This window comes from Alexandromys fortis, unplaced genomic scaffold, assembly GCF_014885135.2.
Source record: "Alexandromys fortis isolate MF-2015 unplaced genomic scaffold, M_Fortis_MF-2015_v1.1 scaffold_62, whole genome shotgun sequence".
Classification (NCBI taxonomy): Eukaryota; Metazoa; Chordata; class Mammalia; order Rodentia; family Cricetidae; genus Alexandromys; species Alexandromys fortis.
Window position 1 is genome coordinate 7,147,124 of NW_026067942.1, and position 18,848 is coordinate 7,165,971.

Genomic DNA, 18,848 nt, shown 5'->3' on the forward strand with positions numbered 1-18,848 from the left:
CGCACCAATGATGTCCCAGTTGGACTCCCAAAGAACGCCACTGAGATCACAGCAGAGCTAGGATGAACACGAGGAAGTTACAGAGGCAGACTCAGTCCTGCCAGAGCTGACTGATCCCTGGTTCCACTTTCCACTAGGGAAGAAGGAAGGGGCAAGCTTCCCCTGTCAGGAACCATGGTAACAGCAGAAAAGGTAGGATATAGGGTTTAAACCTAGGAATGAAAATGATCTTGTTATGCTTCTCGGTTTTAAAAGAGTTAGCAAAAAAGTATATTCCGATCGAGTTCCTGATCTCAACAATGGCGCCACTCATTTCTCTAGGTCACCAGAGCAGTGCATCATGAGCAAGATAAAGCATAAAGCATTTTACAAAAGGTGTCACAGCAGTTCACATGTATCAAATATTCAGAATATAAAATGACACACAAATTAAAACATGTTAATATCAAAACAATTTATTATTGCTTTGCAATACTGAAGCGGCTACTAAAGGATTTACCACATAAAAGTTTATCGTAAGTATTAAAGAAAAAAATTGCTTGCTAACTAGCATCTTACTAGCAAAGTTTACATGTTAAATATACATACCTCAGCCAGTGAGCCTCAGACACAGGGCACTGCAGTACTGTTTATGAGATACACATCTAGCAATCTAAATGTGTGGGCACAGAGGGCCTCTTGGGCCTTCCTAGAACTACTACTTCAGACACAGAGAAATGCTGCTTTGTTTCATGTGCTAACAATAGAAACAAAAAGTCCAAACAAAAGGAAAACAAAAATTCCAAATAATTTTAGTCTAAAGAACTAAATTTGAGGCATCAGCACATTATTTTAGAAGAATCTTCAAAATCCGAAGAGCAAGCATACTTCCAGGCAAAGGGCTGTTAGAGTCATTCACTTAGCAGTGACTGTCTAAGCGTGCGTCGTAGAGCCCGCGCACGCCTGACTCAGCATCAGCACGCTCTTCCGCGGCTTCAGCACTTTTAAGCTATCTGCACACACACAGCCCAGGCTGCATGCAGGGATCTCACCACCGCCCTTTCCTTGAATGCAGCTTTGTATAGTCCAGCCAAGTTGTTAGATTCAGTGAACTCTGCCCCTGAAAGCGGTCAAATCTCAAGTGCTATGTGGAGAAAGATTACTCCCAATTTCCCTTGGCAGTTCTCTTCAGAAAATCCTTTGCTTGAATAATTTCTATTATGGTACAAAATTAATACACTAGCAAACGCTGGAAAGCAGGGCTCAGTTCTTATCAGGCGGCACTTCGGGGAGGAGAACGGGCTTTGCCTGAGTGAAAGGAAGGCCTGCTCAAACTCCTGGGAGAGCTCTAAGCCACCGTTCTAAATGCCACGATGCAACCTCTAGACAAAGAGAAGGCCGAGTGTTTGGATATCACAGACTGTGTGCTCACACGTCACTGGAGTCCACGCTCACAGCAGCTAAGCTCCATAAGAGAGTTCTTAGGATTCAACACAGTGAGCTCACCAAACAATAGGCAGACCATATTTAAATTACACAACAAATTCTGCAGAAGGTTCATCTTAAAGAGTAATAAAATCTATGCTGAACAAAAAGTAAGCAATTTGCCCTTAAGCAGCTCAAACAGAAGAAACCCAAGTGTACAGTGTTCCCCATTTGCCCGTGGGCGCACGCCACTGAGAGTTCTCACAAACAGCGCCAGACAGCGCACTCCGCTGGGTGTGCAGCCCCTTAAAGGCACACAGGGGTCTATCTCTTTGTAAGGAATGACACACCGGAAACACATAGTTAATATTTTCATGACCTCACACTTACCAAGTAGAAAACAAAGAGCAATTAGATAAATAAAAAGCTTATAGTTTATGTTCATAGCGAGTCATCAATGTGACAGTCACACACCCTGGAGCTGAACAGTCAGGGTGTGCGGTCCCGCTTCTGAAGGAGGGAGGAGGTACGGAAGCCCCCTTGCATGACAGTCAACAATGAACAACAATCACTGCTTATCTTTAGTATACCTTGCACTGCTAGAAGCTGCTCCTCTGTGGTCCAACGGGCATTAATTTTCTGATTTGACTACAAAATTAAAAAGAAGTTTCCTAGTGAGGATGTGAAGGCAGACATTTTTCCAACTTGCTTTTCAAAAACGTTTCACCAAATCACAGATATGAGACCGACATGCTGACTCATGGGCTTCATTTTCAGAAGGGCTGAACACGCCTCGAGTTACCTTTTATCCACACACAAAGATAATGCCAGAAAAATGCACCCATTTGGGGACTGAACAACACCGATATTGCACCATTTTCCAGTACAATGTTCCTATTCCATATCACAGATCTGGTTTTGGCCCAGCTTTTAACGTTCATGAGACCATTTTCGAGAGGGTCCGTGACTCTAATATTTCTTGGCTTCACATTAAGTAAAAGCTGTGCTTTCTTCCATTACAATTGTAAAAATCAGACTAAGAATGGAGGAAGCCAAGTCTGAAAATATTTCTTTAAATTTCCGAAGCAGAAAATGATTCATTGATAAGACCTTTTATTTTTTTCAAATCCCAGGACCTCTTAATGTTTCTCTCAAAGTCACTGTTAAAAATCCTACAGCAATCACCACCGAGCCAGACTCCAATTCACTGAGGAGTAAGTCAAGAACCTTTCATAGTAGAGGGGGAAATCAGTACACCAGCTCACGGATGACCACAGGACACACTGCCAAGGTAAAGCAAGCTGGCACAGTACCTGGACCTACTGGGAAAGTGAGCAGGCAGCGTCCTTCGAGACGGGACATCAGCTCTCACCTCTGGGGACACCAATGAGACGAGGCCTATACTTCTAATAAACAAAGTATTCAGAAGAAAGAAACAACTTCAAAGTCAGAAACAAAATTTTGAGAGACAAAAGGAAAAAGGTCTGGAAGAGCAAGGAAGGAAAAAAACCGAAAAATAGAAATAGAGAATTTCAGGAGAGATAAAAAGAGCACAGCACACAGTCCAGGCAGCAACTAGCCGGTAAGCTGCAAGGACCCTGAGGCAGAGAAGCACAGTTTCTGAGGCACACAGAGTTGACCAGTGGGGCCTGGGGTTGCAGGACTGTGTAATTCCAGCTGCTTGGGAGGCTGAGGCAGGAGGATCTCAAGTACTAGACCAGGATAGCTACAGTGTTCAAGGACAGACTAGACAACTTAGTGAGACCTCTCTGTCTCCAGTGAAATAGGACACAGACCCCAGTACCCTCCCGTCAGGGAAAAGGAATCAATAAAACCAACCTGGACACCCAAGCAGTTCACAGAAAGAGAGCAGCGTGGAGGAGGGGCAGAAGCTGAGCTGGCGTGTGAGCTCCCAAGCCGTTAGGTGGAAGCCAAAGGAGCTCACTGCCAACTCCTGCAAATCGGTACCGGAACCATTTAAAATGGGTCCAGACATTTCAGAGTGGTGGTGAGAAAGAAAAGGGCCTACTGCAACTTAATCTGACTTAGAAAGCAAAAGCATTATAAACTGGCCCGTTCTTCTCATAAAATAAAGCTTTTATTTACTGTTGTCGTGTGTATGATGCATGTCTATGCCGTGCACACATGTGGATGTGTGGAGGTCTGAGAACAACTTTACGTAGGTTCCAGGGATCGAACTCAGGTCTCCAGGCCTGTGTAGCTCCTTTGCCAGAAGAGCGCTCTTTAGGGCTGGCTCATCTTAAGGCCATTCATGACGTGGCCACAGGCTTTCACTTGTTTTTAGCACAGCTTTTCTGACTACAGAATGGAACACTATGACTCTTTGGTTTTGAAAATCGTATGATCATAACATGGGGCTTTGTTCTTTGAAGCCTTCAATATTTTTCTCAAGCCTTTAACTCTTTGTTGATCAAATCATTCCTTTTGAAGTCCTGGCTGCCATTCTGTTCAACTATTGCTTCTGAGGGAGTTATCTGTCAACAGTCTTACAGGTGGTGGGAGCCGTTCTCTTGTACAGACGTCATCAGTTTTCATCTGGGCCAAGTCTAGAGTCTCCTTGGTTTGTACTGCATTTGCATTTTATCAGCCACGGTAATGGACGTGCACAGTGCTGAGGAGGTTAATAGGGTAGCCAGCACCTCACTGCTGGCGGGTGAGTTCTCCTGCACAAGCAGCAACACTTGCTTCATAAACTGCTAACTGCTCGGAGGATGATGGGAGACAGTGCCCAGGGTCAGCAAAAACTGACCAGTGACTGTGACGTCTGCTCAAGCCCAAGGGAAAAGGGAGCAAAAATGAAACAGAAATACAGACACTATAAAAATGCCTTTTATGTAGACTTTAGGCCTGTCTGAAAGGCAGGGTCCACAGGCAGAGTCCTGAGGTCTGGGTGGGAGACGTCCTCTTAGCAGCACTGCAGGGTTAAAGCAGAGCAAAGGCCGCTCACCGCTCACCGTAGTCCTCAGCCTGACAAGTGATAGCTGTGCTGGCAGCAGGGAGGAGGGGGGGGGGATGTGCAGTGGGGGCGTGGCTTACACCAGGACAAGACTTAAGCCTGGAGAACCAGCAGAAGGTGTGGCTGAGAGGTGCTCATGGGAGATGGGAAAGGTGAGTGTCGGTTGGGACACACTGGGACTCAGGTGGAACTCAGGTTCCGCACGATAAAAACACAGTCTTCATGTATCCAATCCATTTCTGAAGGTTTGAGAAGATTTTATAATGGAGTCATTCATATATTACTTAAATGTAAATAAAGTTCTTAAACAAGCTACAAGCTTTCTTTAAAGAAGTAATGTGTGTCCCGTCCAAAAGGACTCCTGAGTGTTCTCCCACAGGCAGCTGAGGACACACACACTGTCCATATACTTTCACCAGCCCTGGGACAGAACACTGGGTTTTTACCTGAACCCAAATATGGCTGTTAAACTCATGTAGACGAGTGTGGCAGAAAGACAAGCAGCATCCTTAAACACTAGGAACTGCTCGCACTCCAAAGGGATACACTAGAAAGTGACCAGAGAAACGGGACTCAGTATCCAGGCCATGACTGTGCTCCCTGGGTATAGACTGGGTAATGCCATCCAAGGAGCTGGTGGAGCTGCTACCACACCTGCCTGCTGCCCCTCTACTTCCTCAACTGTTTGAATAAAATTCTGATGTATTTATGATGTAACTTGGATGCTGTGAAGGGATGAGATTATATTTCCCCAGGAGAAAAAGAGAACTTAGCCCATGCCTGTGTGCGTGTGTGTAGAAACTACTACTGAGGGGAGACAGTGGTAACAAGAGAACGCGGTGTCTCGGTGGCTAAGGAGAAGGAAAAGGAGGGCTAAGCACCTAAAACAGCTTCCCATTGGAGGGTCTGGTCTTCCGCGGCAAGTTAATAGCCTTTAAATGTCACCTCTGGGTGGGAGACTGCAGGAGGGAGATGCCAAAGCTGGTTAGGATCAAATGTCTGACAAAATGGAGACAGGGAAACAGGACAGACTAAAGAGAAACAGGACAAGGCATTTTAAACGTGAGAGAGTCCTTTAAGTTATCAACTCCAGAAACTTTAATTTGAAGAAAGGATAACTAGAGTATGACTCGTGACTGAAAACTAAACTGTGGTTGTCACAGCGACCTGAATCTGGAATGCCTAATTTAACAGTAACTATACAAAATAGAACAATAATAGTGGCAGAGCAGGCCGACCAGACACCAGGCCCTCGGCTCGTCTTCGTTTGCCTCTCCATTCTGTCAGTGGCGCGTTCCCATTATCTGGGAAGAGCTGGGAAAGTCACCAGTTAAACTTCCTGCTCGAGGCTGGGAGCAAACACACGGGATGGGACCCCAGTGTCATCCCTTCCGGTATAGCTCTTCCCCCTTCCCTGACCCCCGGATTTCACTGCTTCCACCTGTCCACGCAGTCATGAACCACACACAGCTCCTCCACCCCAACACACGTGGATTTCTAGCTTTGAAAATGGCGCTGTCTCCTGTCCTCATTCCTCTGCTACCCTGCCAGATTCACTTCTGACTGCGCAGCAAGCACGTTTGCCTACTGCAGTGTCTCTTGCCCGGACACTGCCAAAGCAGCTTCCCTAGGATGATGCCACTTCCTCACCCACTCTTTAAAGAAGCTTCAGTCCCCCCCCCCCCGCACCTAATTCAAAGGCGCAATTCTTCTTCTAGCTCCACAGCGGCATTTATCTCGAAGCACCCTGCTTGTGACCCACACCAGGTGTTCATTCTTCTCTGCAGCTAAGATGCCTTTCTAGGCAGAAACGATTCTTGAGAAAAGACGTCTTTTTCTTCCACCGAATCTCAGCATCAGCTCACCTGCCACCCTCCACCGTTACGCTCTCTCTGCCTACCCCGCTGAACTCTGTGTGTGTGCACATTTACCTCTGTCCTCACCACAGCGTCTGTCCTGAGGGGCCCAGCCAGGGTAAGTAATGCCCGGCTGCTTTCCGAGAGCGTTTCTTTCTAAGTCTACACGTTATCGGTTTATCAGATAATATCTAGATTACAAGTACTTTTTAAGCAGGTATGTCCTGTTCTCCCTCCACCTGCATGCCCCACCGTACCTAAATACTGCCTTACATGAAGGGCATTAATACATAGTTGTAGAAGTGAACTATTTTCTTCATCCCAATTTTATTCTAGATAATATCAAAATCCAAAACCAAATTAATAAGTAAAGCTCCTCAATAATGATGAGAACTGCGTCTAAGGCATAATCCCTCCAAGTTATTAACAGCTTTGATAAGGTGAAGTCTAATCCAAGGGGGAAAGGACTGCCTTTCGGTGTCTTTCATGTGATCAAACCAGTGTTTTAGAACATATCCATTCAAGTTGCCCAGTCCTGAAAGCAACAAGAATATGAGAAACACAAGTGTGCTGTGGAGATTTTCTGGATGATAGTGCTCTGTGTACCTCAAGTCAGACGAGATCATTAAATCAGCCAAGTGCACCCAGACGTTGGTGAACCCATAGACAACGGTAAAGATTTTGGTGATTTCATTTTGCTCATTGTTCTTAATTCAAAAGATATAATAAGTGTTTGATAACTTCTATCCCAGTAGCTGACTTAAACGCGAGAATCTACCAAACAGTTTTGCTATTCTGTGACACTTATTGTAAGCTGATGGTAGCACCAGGCACACCGGCCAGTCGGGTCTACAACCCCAGGCTAGCCACAGGAGATGCTATTGTTCACTACTGGGTGATCTCGAGTAAGTTGGCAACCCCTCTGAGGCGCCGGGCTCCTCACATTCAGTTGCCCAGCTAAAGACCAAGGAGGGAGCCCACAGTCAAGACGAGCTGCTTATGGCACTTTCCCATCTTATGCCATGGTAATGACTGAAACTAGCTTGTAATGCTAGAAAATTGAGCGTTAGAATTAGTTTTTCTTGAGATTTGGTACTTTTTATGTAAAATTATCTGGGCTTGTTTTCTTGTGAGAGAAAAATGTTGATTATAAGTTACTCAGCCTTTCCCCACACCCCTTGGAAATTTTAGTAGGACATCTAGAAATTCTCTATTTTATTCAAATTCTTAAATATTTATTTTTGTTTTTAAATTTTGTGTGGGTGTTTTTGCCTGCATACATGTCTGTGTAGCTTGTGCATCCTAATGCCTGTGGAGGCCAGAGGACAGCATCAGACGCCCTGGGCCAGGACTAGAGATGATTGTAAGTCATTATATAGGGAACTGAACAGACAGTGCGCTAAACTACTGAGCCATCCATCTCTCCAGCCTCTAATTTTCAAACCATGGCATAAAAGTTCTCATGAGTAGTTCCACAGTTTTGTTTTTACATATATGGCATTTATTCACTTATCCATGCAGTGTGTGGAGCACGCACGTGCCTTGGTGCATGTATGGAAGTGACAGACAACTTTCAGGACCAGTTCTGACTCCATCATGCGGTTCTCTGATGCCCTTACTCCCTGAGCCACCCAAGCCAGTCCCCTTCACCCTGGCCCCGCCCCGCCAAGCCAACCCCCTTCACCCAGGCCCCGCCCCGCCAAGCCAGCCCCCTTCATCCCGGCCCCGCCCCGCCAAGTTTGTTTTGTTTTTTTGAGACAGGATCGGTCTATGAAGGGCTGGCTGTTCCTCTGGTCTCTGCCTCCTGAATGTTGACATTTAGGTGTGCGCAGCCACAGCTGGACCCTGCCCTGTGCTTTATACCCGTTGTATTCATATAATCTCTAAGTTATGAAACTATTAGCATATGAAATTTGGCCTTATATATATGATTAAATATAAAACAAACAATTCAAATTTTAAAGTTTCCTCTTGCAGTAACACATGAAAATAAAATATTTTGTGCTATGCCTCCCCTAATTCAGTGCCACTGGAGTGTATTTAGTTTACTTAGGGGCTTGAAATGAGATCCCAACCTATGCATTTCTCCTTGTTTCCCATAACCTAACCCTGATGTGGGGAGCACTCTTTATCCTACTGCCCCTCCCAACCCCCCATCTTATCTGCAGATATTTCAGTCAGACGTAGGAGACACAGAAAGGACCCACAGGAACACAGACATAGAAAGACCAATTCAGAATATGAATCATAACTTGGGAGTCTTTAAAAAATCAAAGATTTTACAGCTGAAACTTTTGTAAGAAGATTTCATTGAATTTTAGGGACATTTAAATTCTACTATATTTACCAAGAACAGAGAAACAAAATACAAATAAGGCTGAAAAAAATGGGTCCTATCTTTATCTATGAGATTTTGTATTTTCAGGCAGAGTGTATAAAAAATATGCACAGTAAAATCTTCATTGAAATATGAGCACCAAATAAGTGTTTTAAAGTAAGATTTTGTTTAAGAAAAATCCCTTGGGATTTATTTTTGGTGCCGAGTCACGTGGCAGAAAAGGGCCCCCAACATGTGCCAGCCTTCTCACAGACCTCCAGCCTCATGGGCTCACTCTCAATGATGGTTTTCAGAGTATTTGCTGAGGGCAGGGCAAGTGAGTTAATTTAAAATAAAAAGATCAGTCAAGACTCAAAAGATAACTACATAAATGAAAAATTCAGCATGATAAATTGTCCATATTGTGAAAACTTCAGAGAGGACAGAGTGGAACCTGAGCACCGGGTAACTCAAAAGAACAGGGGGTTTAACCACAGGGGCTGTCAGCATCCTACCTCGGGAGGTTTGAACTCTTCAATTCCACCTTCCATTTTCTGCTTAAGTGCACTGTTTACTTGCTTAGCATTCTGAACCTTCACAAAACAACAAAGTTTGTGTCAGACCATGTACTTGGTACATTTTTACGAGTACAGAGAAGTGAACAGAACATATATCAAACATATATCAAAGCCATCTTGGGTTTCGGTTCAGGGGAACAGACATGATTATCACAGCGAAGCATGTCATGCTGCCATTCAAGGAACACATACCTGAGAGACAGACAGACAGACAATAACACACATGCAAACACACACGCGTACACACACATGCACACACGCACAGGCACGCGCACACACATTTCATGGAGGAGCAGTGCTGAGTGGGATCAGGGCTCCACTCCTGGAAGGCCAGCACCTTCCTCTCATCCTAGGCAAGCTACTCTCATCTTAATGACAAACTTTTTTTTCTTTAAAAAAAATCCAAATATGATTCAAATGAAAAGTCCTGTCATTCTTTTTGTTTGTTTCTAATTTATTTAGAGACAGGGTTTCTCTGTGTAGCCCTGGCTGTCCTGGAACTTGCTACGCAGACCAGGCTGGCCTTGAACTCAGAGACCTGCCTGCCTCTGCCTCCCAAGTGCTGGGATTAAAGGTGTGCACCACCACTGCCTTGCTAGCTCTGTCACTCTTTAAGCACCCACAGAGCACATCACAGTCTTTATAGCCAATGGCAGCTGGCCTACACAAAGATTAAACTATCACCATTTCTCATTACCATAATGTTGACAAAATGGTAACTGTTCCTACAATAGCAATGATGATAATGCCTAATATTTGCTAGGTATAAAACATATCATTCTTTAACATATCATTCTTGATATGTTAAAAATCCTTCAATTCTCACAATCATTCTGTGTGGTAAATACAATTAGTTCTGCTATAACACAACATACATGTTCTCAAAAGTCACTATATTATGTAAAATCTTCAATTAAAAAACCCGTATCTTATGGGGAAAGGATACTTTGGGGCACAACATTCAAAACCTTCCATGAGAAACATGAAAAGGCAGGAAACTAGCAAAGATGGGGTTTTATGTACTCTAAATGGTTAGGAAATGTGTAAATGCTATGGTAGAGACGGCACGTGACCCTCTAAGGATGTCCAGGCTGATTTGAAGATGGGTGTCAGGCTGACTGCAGCTTCTGAGTTACTGTCCGTGGCAGGATGGCCACCTGTAATTCTCCCCACATTTGACAGCAGATGTGCGTGGTTCCCAGCACACAGGGAACCGATACGGCTGCCACACAGTAGCGGTTGTGACAGTGCTCAGTCAATCTGGTGTAGTTTTTCACCAACAAAAAATATATATTGGCCAACACAAAATTCATCCTATGCTCAAATTGTTCCCCAGTCTATCAAAGTACTAGAAGAAACATCGGAGCCGTTCACAGAAGATAAAAACGTAAGGCATGCAGAAGTGAAGAAACCTTTCAGGGCAAACATGTAAGAGGTACGATCTGAATGTAAACCAAGTGCAAACTCCAGTCAGAGGCCTGCACGTGAGCACTGTCTGCTTGCTGCTCACTGACTGGTCTGGTTCTCACCAGTGTGGGCAGTCAGATAAGCATTAGGTTATGCATCACTTTTTTTTTTTCAGCCAGGGTATCTGGAATAAATCACCAGATGGTTTAGAGTAAATTAGCTGGCCAAGTTAGAAAGCCGCACAGAGGGAAAGGAGAGGGGGAGAGTAAGAAAATAAAGGAGGTGTTTGGTGGGCGGCGGGGAGGGATGTTCCAGAGGAGACAGAACCTAAACCAAGTTTTAAAGCATTCAGCCAGCAGCTAAGGTTGGGGGACAGAATGAACTGTAGGCAAGTAGCATTCAGGAAAAAAGGAAGGATATTGGACCAGAGCAAAGAGCCAAAGAACCATGTAGTACACCAAAGAATCTCAATTTTGCCTAAAGACTGAATGAAATTGAAGACTTTTAATCAAGAAAATACGATCACACTTGCCTTTCAGAAAGGTCTGTTTAATAGGAATGCAGAAGACAGAAGTGAGGTGAGAGTTGAGACGAATACAACTCAAGTCAGAAATATTAATTACACAATTAAGAAACCTCTCCTCGCATACCTTTAATCTCAGCACTCGAGGGAGAGGCAGGTGGATCTCTGTGAGTCTGAGGCCAGCCTGGTCTGCAGAGTGAGTCCCACGACAGTCAGAGTTATGTAGAATGACAACATCAAACAAACAAACAAAAAACCAACAAGAACAAAAACCAAAAACTAGAGAAGCTTGGAAACAAAATTGAGACCCTTTTTATCAAGACGACTATGGGAACAAAAGGGATCTTGGATGATGTCAGTTGAGGAAGTGCCTGTGTGTGGCGATGCTCACAGATGGGAAATACAAGTGTGGAGACAGCCACTCGTCAGCGCAAGATGAGTGCTGCTAATATACACTTCACTGTGGCACCCATCAAATGAATAACCACGGAGAGAAGCTTGCGGGTAAATGGCTCCCAGCTAAGCGCCTGAGCCACAAAGGCTGATGACCTTAGTTATGAAGATGTGAGGAGAAAACCGACTCCCGCAGGTTGTTCCCTCCTTCATGAGGGTGCTGTACATGGCATGCACAAACACAAATAAATAAGAAAACAAACAAATGAATAAAGGAAAAAAGAGCTAAATTATGAGGAAATGCCCTAAGAGCAGAAGTCAAATTGCAAATGAAAACAATAGGCCTCCTCCCTCCCGTAATTGCAAAAGATTACAGGAAAAGTAGCTAGAACAAGGGTTCTCAACCTGTGGATCGTGACCCCTTTGGGGGTTGAAAAGACCTTTCAAGAGGTTGCCTGAGACTTTCAGAAAACAGAGATAAATTACAAGGTGGTTGATAACAGTAGCAAAATTACAGTTATGAAGTAGCAACAAAATAATTTTACAGTTGGGGGTCACCACAGCATTAATGGTGTATTGAAGGGTCATAGCACTAGGAAGACTGAGAACTGCCCATCCCAAGATTTCCATGAAGGCGAAGTGCTATAGTTTGGAAAACGGGAATCTTTGATGGCAAAACCAAGTAAGAAACAGATAAAGTGGATAAGAAAGGCCAGATCCTATAAGCTGTGTGGACAGCTCACTATTTCCTCCATGATCTTGGTTCCAGCCCGGGATGCTAACGCCTGTCCAGATGACACAGAAGCTGCCTAGGGGAAGACAGGCTGAGGTTTGCTTAGATGGACTGATGTAACCACTCGTTACCGCAACACTCTTTTCTATCAATAGCAGTTGATTTGCATAAGGTCTATGGGCAAACCTCAGTGCTTACATACGAGGGTCTTAGCATTAAAAAGCCATGTGGGCATTTTAAAAACATTGTTACTACTTCAGCCCACAGTGAGGACAGCAGCAGTGGTGGTGACTCACTAAGGAGACACAGTGTGTCAACCTACACACAGCGCTACAGGCAGCGTTCAGCAACCTGCAACAGTATGGCTACTGTTCCTTGTTGTACAGGAAAACTGTAGGCTAGAGAGTGAGCTATGGAACTTGCTTAGAATCAGTGCTGATGACAGCCATGCTGGGATTTGCATCTACACTAGCAGAGGAATTTCATAAAGTAAACCAAGCTTGGGATGTGGCTCAGGAATACAGTACGGCAGCTGAGGCTGTGGAGTCAAGCCCATACCCTGAAACAAACCCTGCCACCCCTCCCCCAAACCAAACATTGTAACATCTAGAAAAGAACATCTGCAAACTCTAGAGTTCAACCTAAACAAACACAGATACAACGATGGACAAAGTCATAAAAGACACCGTTTCTGTAAAATACCTGACGCTTTAGGGAGATCAGCTCCATGTCCAGTTGTCTGAGGATGGTGTTGGCTGCATTGGGACTGCAGGAGACAGCCACCACGTCCTCCTGGGTTAAATACATGCCCTTGGGTGGGCGGCACTTGGATCGCTGCGAGTGGTGGCGGTGCTGCAGACTCTGGTACTCCCTCCTCCCGAGGCCAACCTTGCTGGCTTGGACAGGCTGCTCAGTGCTACCCTGGGGAGAGCAGGTGGAAGAGCAGAGACTTTGTTTCCATAAATGTATGCAGAACAAACAACCTCCTGCAAACAGGAAGACCTCCTGCACTGCAACATTCCCCACAAGCTTTATTATTCACGAGTCCGAATAAGACACACACACTGCGGTGCGCTGACACTATAACAAAACATATACATAGTTTTTGATTTTTCAAGGCAGTATCTCCGTGGAGCACTGGCTGTCCTGAAACTCACTCAATAGACCAGGGTGGCTTCAAACTCACAGAGATCCTCCAGCCTCTGCCCCCCAAGTACTGGGATTAAAGGTGTGTGCTACCACCACCCAGCGACAAAATATATTTTTGATTAATTCAATAAAATGTTTAGTTTCTACATCTTGAGGTCTATGAATACTGAAAAAGAAAGTTACACTATAAAATTTTCCCATTTGCTTATACAATGAAGAGCTGGGCAACAACCCTGCCCCAGACTATAAATTATACATATAAGGGTCTACAAAAAGAACAAAAGACAGTCTAGGAAATATATGTATATATTAGGCAGCTGGTAAAAAAAAGAGAGGTTTTATTTTACTTGGAGTTTCAGAACAATGTATGGCGTTGGAGGTTAGAATGGATACAAGATGACCTTGATTCTGATGGTAGGGACGTTGTCAAATGTATGCACGTGGCTTGTAGACAATAAAACTCTAAACCCAATATTAGGTATCAGTTCATGCCCCAGAAGAGTTAAAAAAAAGTTGTCCAGTAATGATGAGAATGAGCTCCTAAGTAGCATTAATATTTAATGTCCTAAAATGGAAACACCAGCTTCACTCTGTGCTTCTGAGAAGAATCCATTAAGACCTGACACACATCTTACTGATACATTGAGAACTTCCTTCTTCAGGAAGTGGAGTTGAATCCATACAGCTGTGTAGTCAAGTGTAATTCACCTTACTGCTGGAAACTCAAAGCAACTCAGGCAAATCTGACATTCAGAGAGATGCCGCATAAAGTCTTTGGATCAAAGCTGATGGTGACTAGAGATCCTTTCTCAGCAGTGGGGTCGTGCAGGACATGAGAGACAAGGGCAGAACGCTAGGAGCACCCATCAGTGTGGAAAGCAGGGAAGACACCCCCGTTGGTTCTGCCCCGGTTCGCTCCGCCACAGGAGAGGGCTAGAAGTGGTCTAGAAGTGGTCATGCCCATAGCAGTATTGGTTAGAGAAACAACTTTGAAAAGTCTTCCCTGAGAACTCCCAAACAGAGTCCTGCCTCAGACAGGTTTAGGCCCTAAACATCTATGATCTTTGTAGCCTGAGAAGCCCCACATAAAACATTTTGGAGGCATAGGATGGTGTGCCTAGACACACTCAGAAGCAAATGCAGAGGCTGTTTGCAAGAACAGGGATGTGTATGAATTTCTAAAGGATATTCCTCAGGAAAAAGCAAAGAAAGGACAGAATCAATAAAGAATGGTGACCTAAATAATCAATAAACATATATGTTAAAAAAAAACCTCAAATTTAAGTTTGAATAAGTTAAAACCAAAACCAAAACAAGATGTAACTGAAACTGTGGGTTTTACACAGATCAGTAGGGTTTGGAGTCATGGCGTCTGCTGGCTAGAAAGTCTGGGAACACCAGCACTAGAATCTAACCTAAATATAGGAGACAGAGTCTCCTGGGTCCACAAGAATAGAAACACAGGAATAGCCACCTCAAAGTAGCAGTAAAAGAATGGGACAGATACTCCTCTAAAGTAGGCCACAAAGGAAGGAAGCCAAGAAAGGCAAACAGATCGGATGGGAATGGGCTCAGCAAGGAAAGAGTTCACGGTGCAGCATGAGGACCTGGGCTGTGAACCCCAGCCCCACACAAAGGCTTGGTACAGCAGCAATCCATAACCCCACACTGGGGATGCAGAGAGGCAGGAATCCTTGCGGCACACTGGCCAGTTTGTCTGGTTAGAACAGCAAGCTCAGTGAGAGACCATGTCTCAAAAGAAAGAGGAGAGGGAAAAGAAAGGAAGGAAGGAAGGAAGGAAGGAAGGAAGGAAGGAAGGAAGGAAGGAAGGAAGCAAGCAAGCTCTGGCCTGAACACCTGGAAGTGTGGATGAGTGCACTAGACAGACGGACACACATACACCTGAACAAGTACTTTGGTTCTAAGAAGGCTACAGCAAGAAGAGTGAAAAGAGTTAGAAAAACAGGAAGAAATCAACTTCAAAAGTGAATCGTGGGGCTAAGAGCCACTCAGTGGTTCAAAGCACGCCCTGCCCTTGCTGGGGACCCGAGCTCTGTCACCAGTACCGACACTGGGTGGTTCACAAGTGCCTGTGACTCCAGGTCCAGGAGATCCAAGGCCCTCTTTTGGCTTCCGCAGGCACTTGTACTCAAAATGCATATATTTAGATGCTGCGCATGCGCACACACACACACACACACACACACACACACACACACACACACGATTAAATCTGCCGATGGCTCAAGGAAGCCAAAGTCAAGAGGACGGGAGTGATGAAGAGATTAAGAAATCTGAAAGCAGCTGGCATTCTAAAATTATTAAAATCTAAAAACTAGGAAAGTTAGAAAACATCAAAGTAAGGTCATTTAGGATTTTAAAACGTCATTAATGGAGAAACTTCAAGGGAAGGGCTGGACTAATTGGGACACGGGGTCTCCTGACAGAGACAGTGGCGGTAGAAATGACACACTGTTCAAAGGCGGACCCAGGTAAACACAGACGTGCAGCCCCTCCACTCCAGGGCTGTGCCCTGCTCACTGCTCCCCTCGCCAGCTTCTGCCTGTCCACACTCTGAACATGTTACAAATCCAATCCTTACCTCAGGAAACAGCATGTGCATCAGCTTAGCCTTTTCTTAATGACTGTAAGTCTCCTTATCACCAGCACACTGGGGCAGCTGAGCACTTTTCTATGGGGTCCTTCCACCTCTCCCTGAGCCAGCGTTCAGTGGTCACTGCTCTCCATATACCTGCTACTACTTTCTAATTTGCTATAACATGGAAAAAACATTGCTGAGAAAAATTGGGTAACAAAACCAGAAACCCTAAAATTTTACCTAGCAAATCTTACCATGTAAAGGTGTGTTTAATCTTTTTCTAAGGGTTTTAACTTAGTCTAAGGGTCGACTAAGAATTGCAACTGCGGCCCATCTGTGACCAGAAGCAATAACCCAACACCACTATGTAACGGCTCAGTAGTTTCCAAGCTTGAAATCTCCACTGAAATCTACTTCCTAAACCAATATACAGAAAGTCTTTCTTCGCTTCCCCAAAGATTTATTTTTTATTATTTGTCTGTGCGTGTGTTTGTGTGTATGCACACTGAAGCAAGAGGTGTCGGACTTCCTGGAGCTGGAGTCCAGACCTGAGTGCCAGGAACCTAACTCCAGTCCTCTGAAAGGGCCGTAAGTGCTCTTAACCACCAAGCCATCTCTCCAACCCCCGTTCTTGTCTTATTTTTGAGACAGGGTCTCAGTGTGTAGTCCTCACTGGCCTGGAACTCTCTAAGTAGATCAGGCTGGCCCCAAATGCACAAAGATCTGCCTGCCCCTGCCTCCCAAGTGCTGGTACTACAGGCCTGCTTCACCACACCTGGATTTGGGGCTCTTTACCCCTTACTGCAGTCAGTCTTTACAAGCAGGCTACTCTACAGTGCGAGGACCTAGGGATCATCACCTCTTTTTTGGCTTCCTTCTTTGGATCATAGTCACTGTCGTTCCCGTCCATTGGGTGAGTCTCTTCCACATCATCATCACTGAAAGAAACAACAGATCAGGGGATCTTCTAGTAACTTTACTAAAGGTTCCTAGGGATTGCCACTGGGGACAGCTGTGCCCTGCCTTTCTTCAGCTCTAAGAAACAGTCATCCATTGCGGCATTGTCAACTAAAAAGTAAGAGACTTGGTGGGAAGGAAACTTAGAAGTTCCACTTGGAGAGAGGGCACGTGCAGTGAGATGTAACTGGTAACTTCAGCTCTGTCTGCACGTGGTGTAAAGAGACAAAACGCAATCACAGTAATGGGGACTTTAGCTACTCAGGAATGTTACTTCAGCAACTGAACAATGACCATTTTGCACAGAACACATTCTTTAATACATTTGTGTGTGGAGGGCTGGGGATGGAACTCCACACACAAATGCTAGTGCTCTACCACTGAGTAACATCCCCAGGGTGTCTTTCGTTCACACTGAGCAACCAATGGTAGAGCAGCCAAGTCCTTACAGTCAAGACTGACCACTTGGCTCTTCAGCTCTGCAGTGGCTTCTGTCTCATGGAACCACCCCCAGCAGCGCAGCAAGGTAAAGCATCCGACCCACCTGTCACCCTGATTGTGTCTGTTGGCTAGTTTACGGGCCTGGCGATCCATCAAACTTGTCCTTGAGCGAGTTTTTTTCCAAGAATAGTAATACTTTACAAGACTTGCAATTGTCTTATCTGGAAGCTTAAAAAAAAGTCCTGTTATTATTGAAAAGTTTAATTCATAAACTCTGACCAACACATGAATATCAATGTCATATTCTTGATAAACAAAGCATAAATGAAAACTATGTCATGGGTACCTTTATGAATGACAAGAACCTAGACTTCTGAGTGGCCGGGTGGTGGTGGCGCACACCTTTAATCCCAGCACTCGGGAGGCAGAGACAGGTGGATCTCTGTGAGTTCGAGGCCAGCCTGGTCTGCAAGAGCTAGTGCCAGGACAGCTAGGGCTGTTACACAAAGAAACCCTGTCTTGAAGAAACCAAAACTACTTCTGAGCAGCAGGGCACAGTGAGCCTGAGAGTCATGAATGACAAGAACCACAAAGCACAGTTAATAGTAATAGAACTCCACAGAACCGATGTCACCGACACGGCTGAACCAACGTCTTGTCTTTTCCTGAGGGGAAGGGAAATGTCACAAACTAACTAGATGGGAAGGGTTCCCGAGGTCCCCAGCATGGCCACGCCAGCATTCAGTATCTGCTTTCTTTTCTCTAGCTTACAGCCTGTGGTACATGACCGAAATCAACGTATGTCGGCTTCGGAAAGGAGGTGGGGGACACGGGGAGAGCTGAGGGGAGACGTGTGTAGATACAGTGCACATGCATTCTCGCAAAACATTAGATTAAAAATATAGACTTTCATATGCAAAATGAAGGAAAATCCTAGAGGTAAAAATAGAAACAGTCAAAAATAAACTTAAATTATTATTCTCCCCAAAAAACAGCCACCAAACTTAGTAACTATAACTTCTTTGAGATCAGATAGAAACCAATGCCTTACTGTAAAAGCATATACCTGATAGCATATACCTGATATGCACAGGTGACTGTAGAAAATACAATATGCAAATACACCCATTTCAAGAACTTTTTAATATTAAAATGGAAAACATTTTATAATTAATAGGTAGGCAGTATTCAATAGTATTATAATCATCCTAACAATAATTTGAATAAGACCAAAATATCACTGTACCATTTGTTGGATCCTGTGAAAGCTCTTCCCGTGAAAACTAAAGGCTTGCTCAAACAGGACTTTGTCTTCCACCGTCCACTCATCCGGAAAGGGGGTGAAGTTTGGGAGGTCCGCAAGGGACTTCTCGATGTCATGTTTGTGCCAGAACAACATGCCAAGTGCCTTTGAAGAGAAACCGTCCCCCGAATCTTAATGGACCTACGTCCGCCACTCTTAAGAGCTAAACACAAATCAGATTAAAATTGAGTCTGTGACTTCAACTCAAGAC

General features: G+C 44.6%; 1 protein-coding gene across 7 annotated transcripts in view; it reads right to left on the bottom strand.

Moving 5' to 3' along the window:
• The window catches only part of Rcor3 (REST corepressor 3), a 40,489-nt gene that overhangs the window by 8,582 nt on the left and 13,059 nt on the right, over positions 1-18,848 (bottom strand). For 4 of the 7 annotated variants that reach the window (XM_050148272.1, XM_050148270.1, XM_050148269.1 and 1 more), the window contains exons 5-10: positions 18,581-18,742; positions 17,438-17,562; positions 16,796-16,874; positions 12,891-13,109; positions 9,070-9,147; positions 1,995-2,052 (exon numbers count right to left, since the gene is read on the bottom strand). In XM_050148272.1, coding sequence (XP_050004229.1) covers positions 1,995-2,052; positions 9,070-9,147; positions 12,891-13,109; positions 16,796-16,874; positions 17,438-17,562; positions 18,581-18,742 — 721 coding nt within the window. Of the gene's footprint in view, positions 1-1,994; positions 2,053-4,684; positions 4,929-9,069; positions 9,148-12,890; positions 13,110-16,795; positions 16,875-17,437; positions 17,563-18,580; positions 18,743-18,848 lie in introns of those variants that run through there. The other 3 variants (XM_050148271.1, XM_050148275.1, XM_050148273.1) reach the window with 2 other exon arrangements.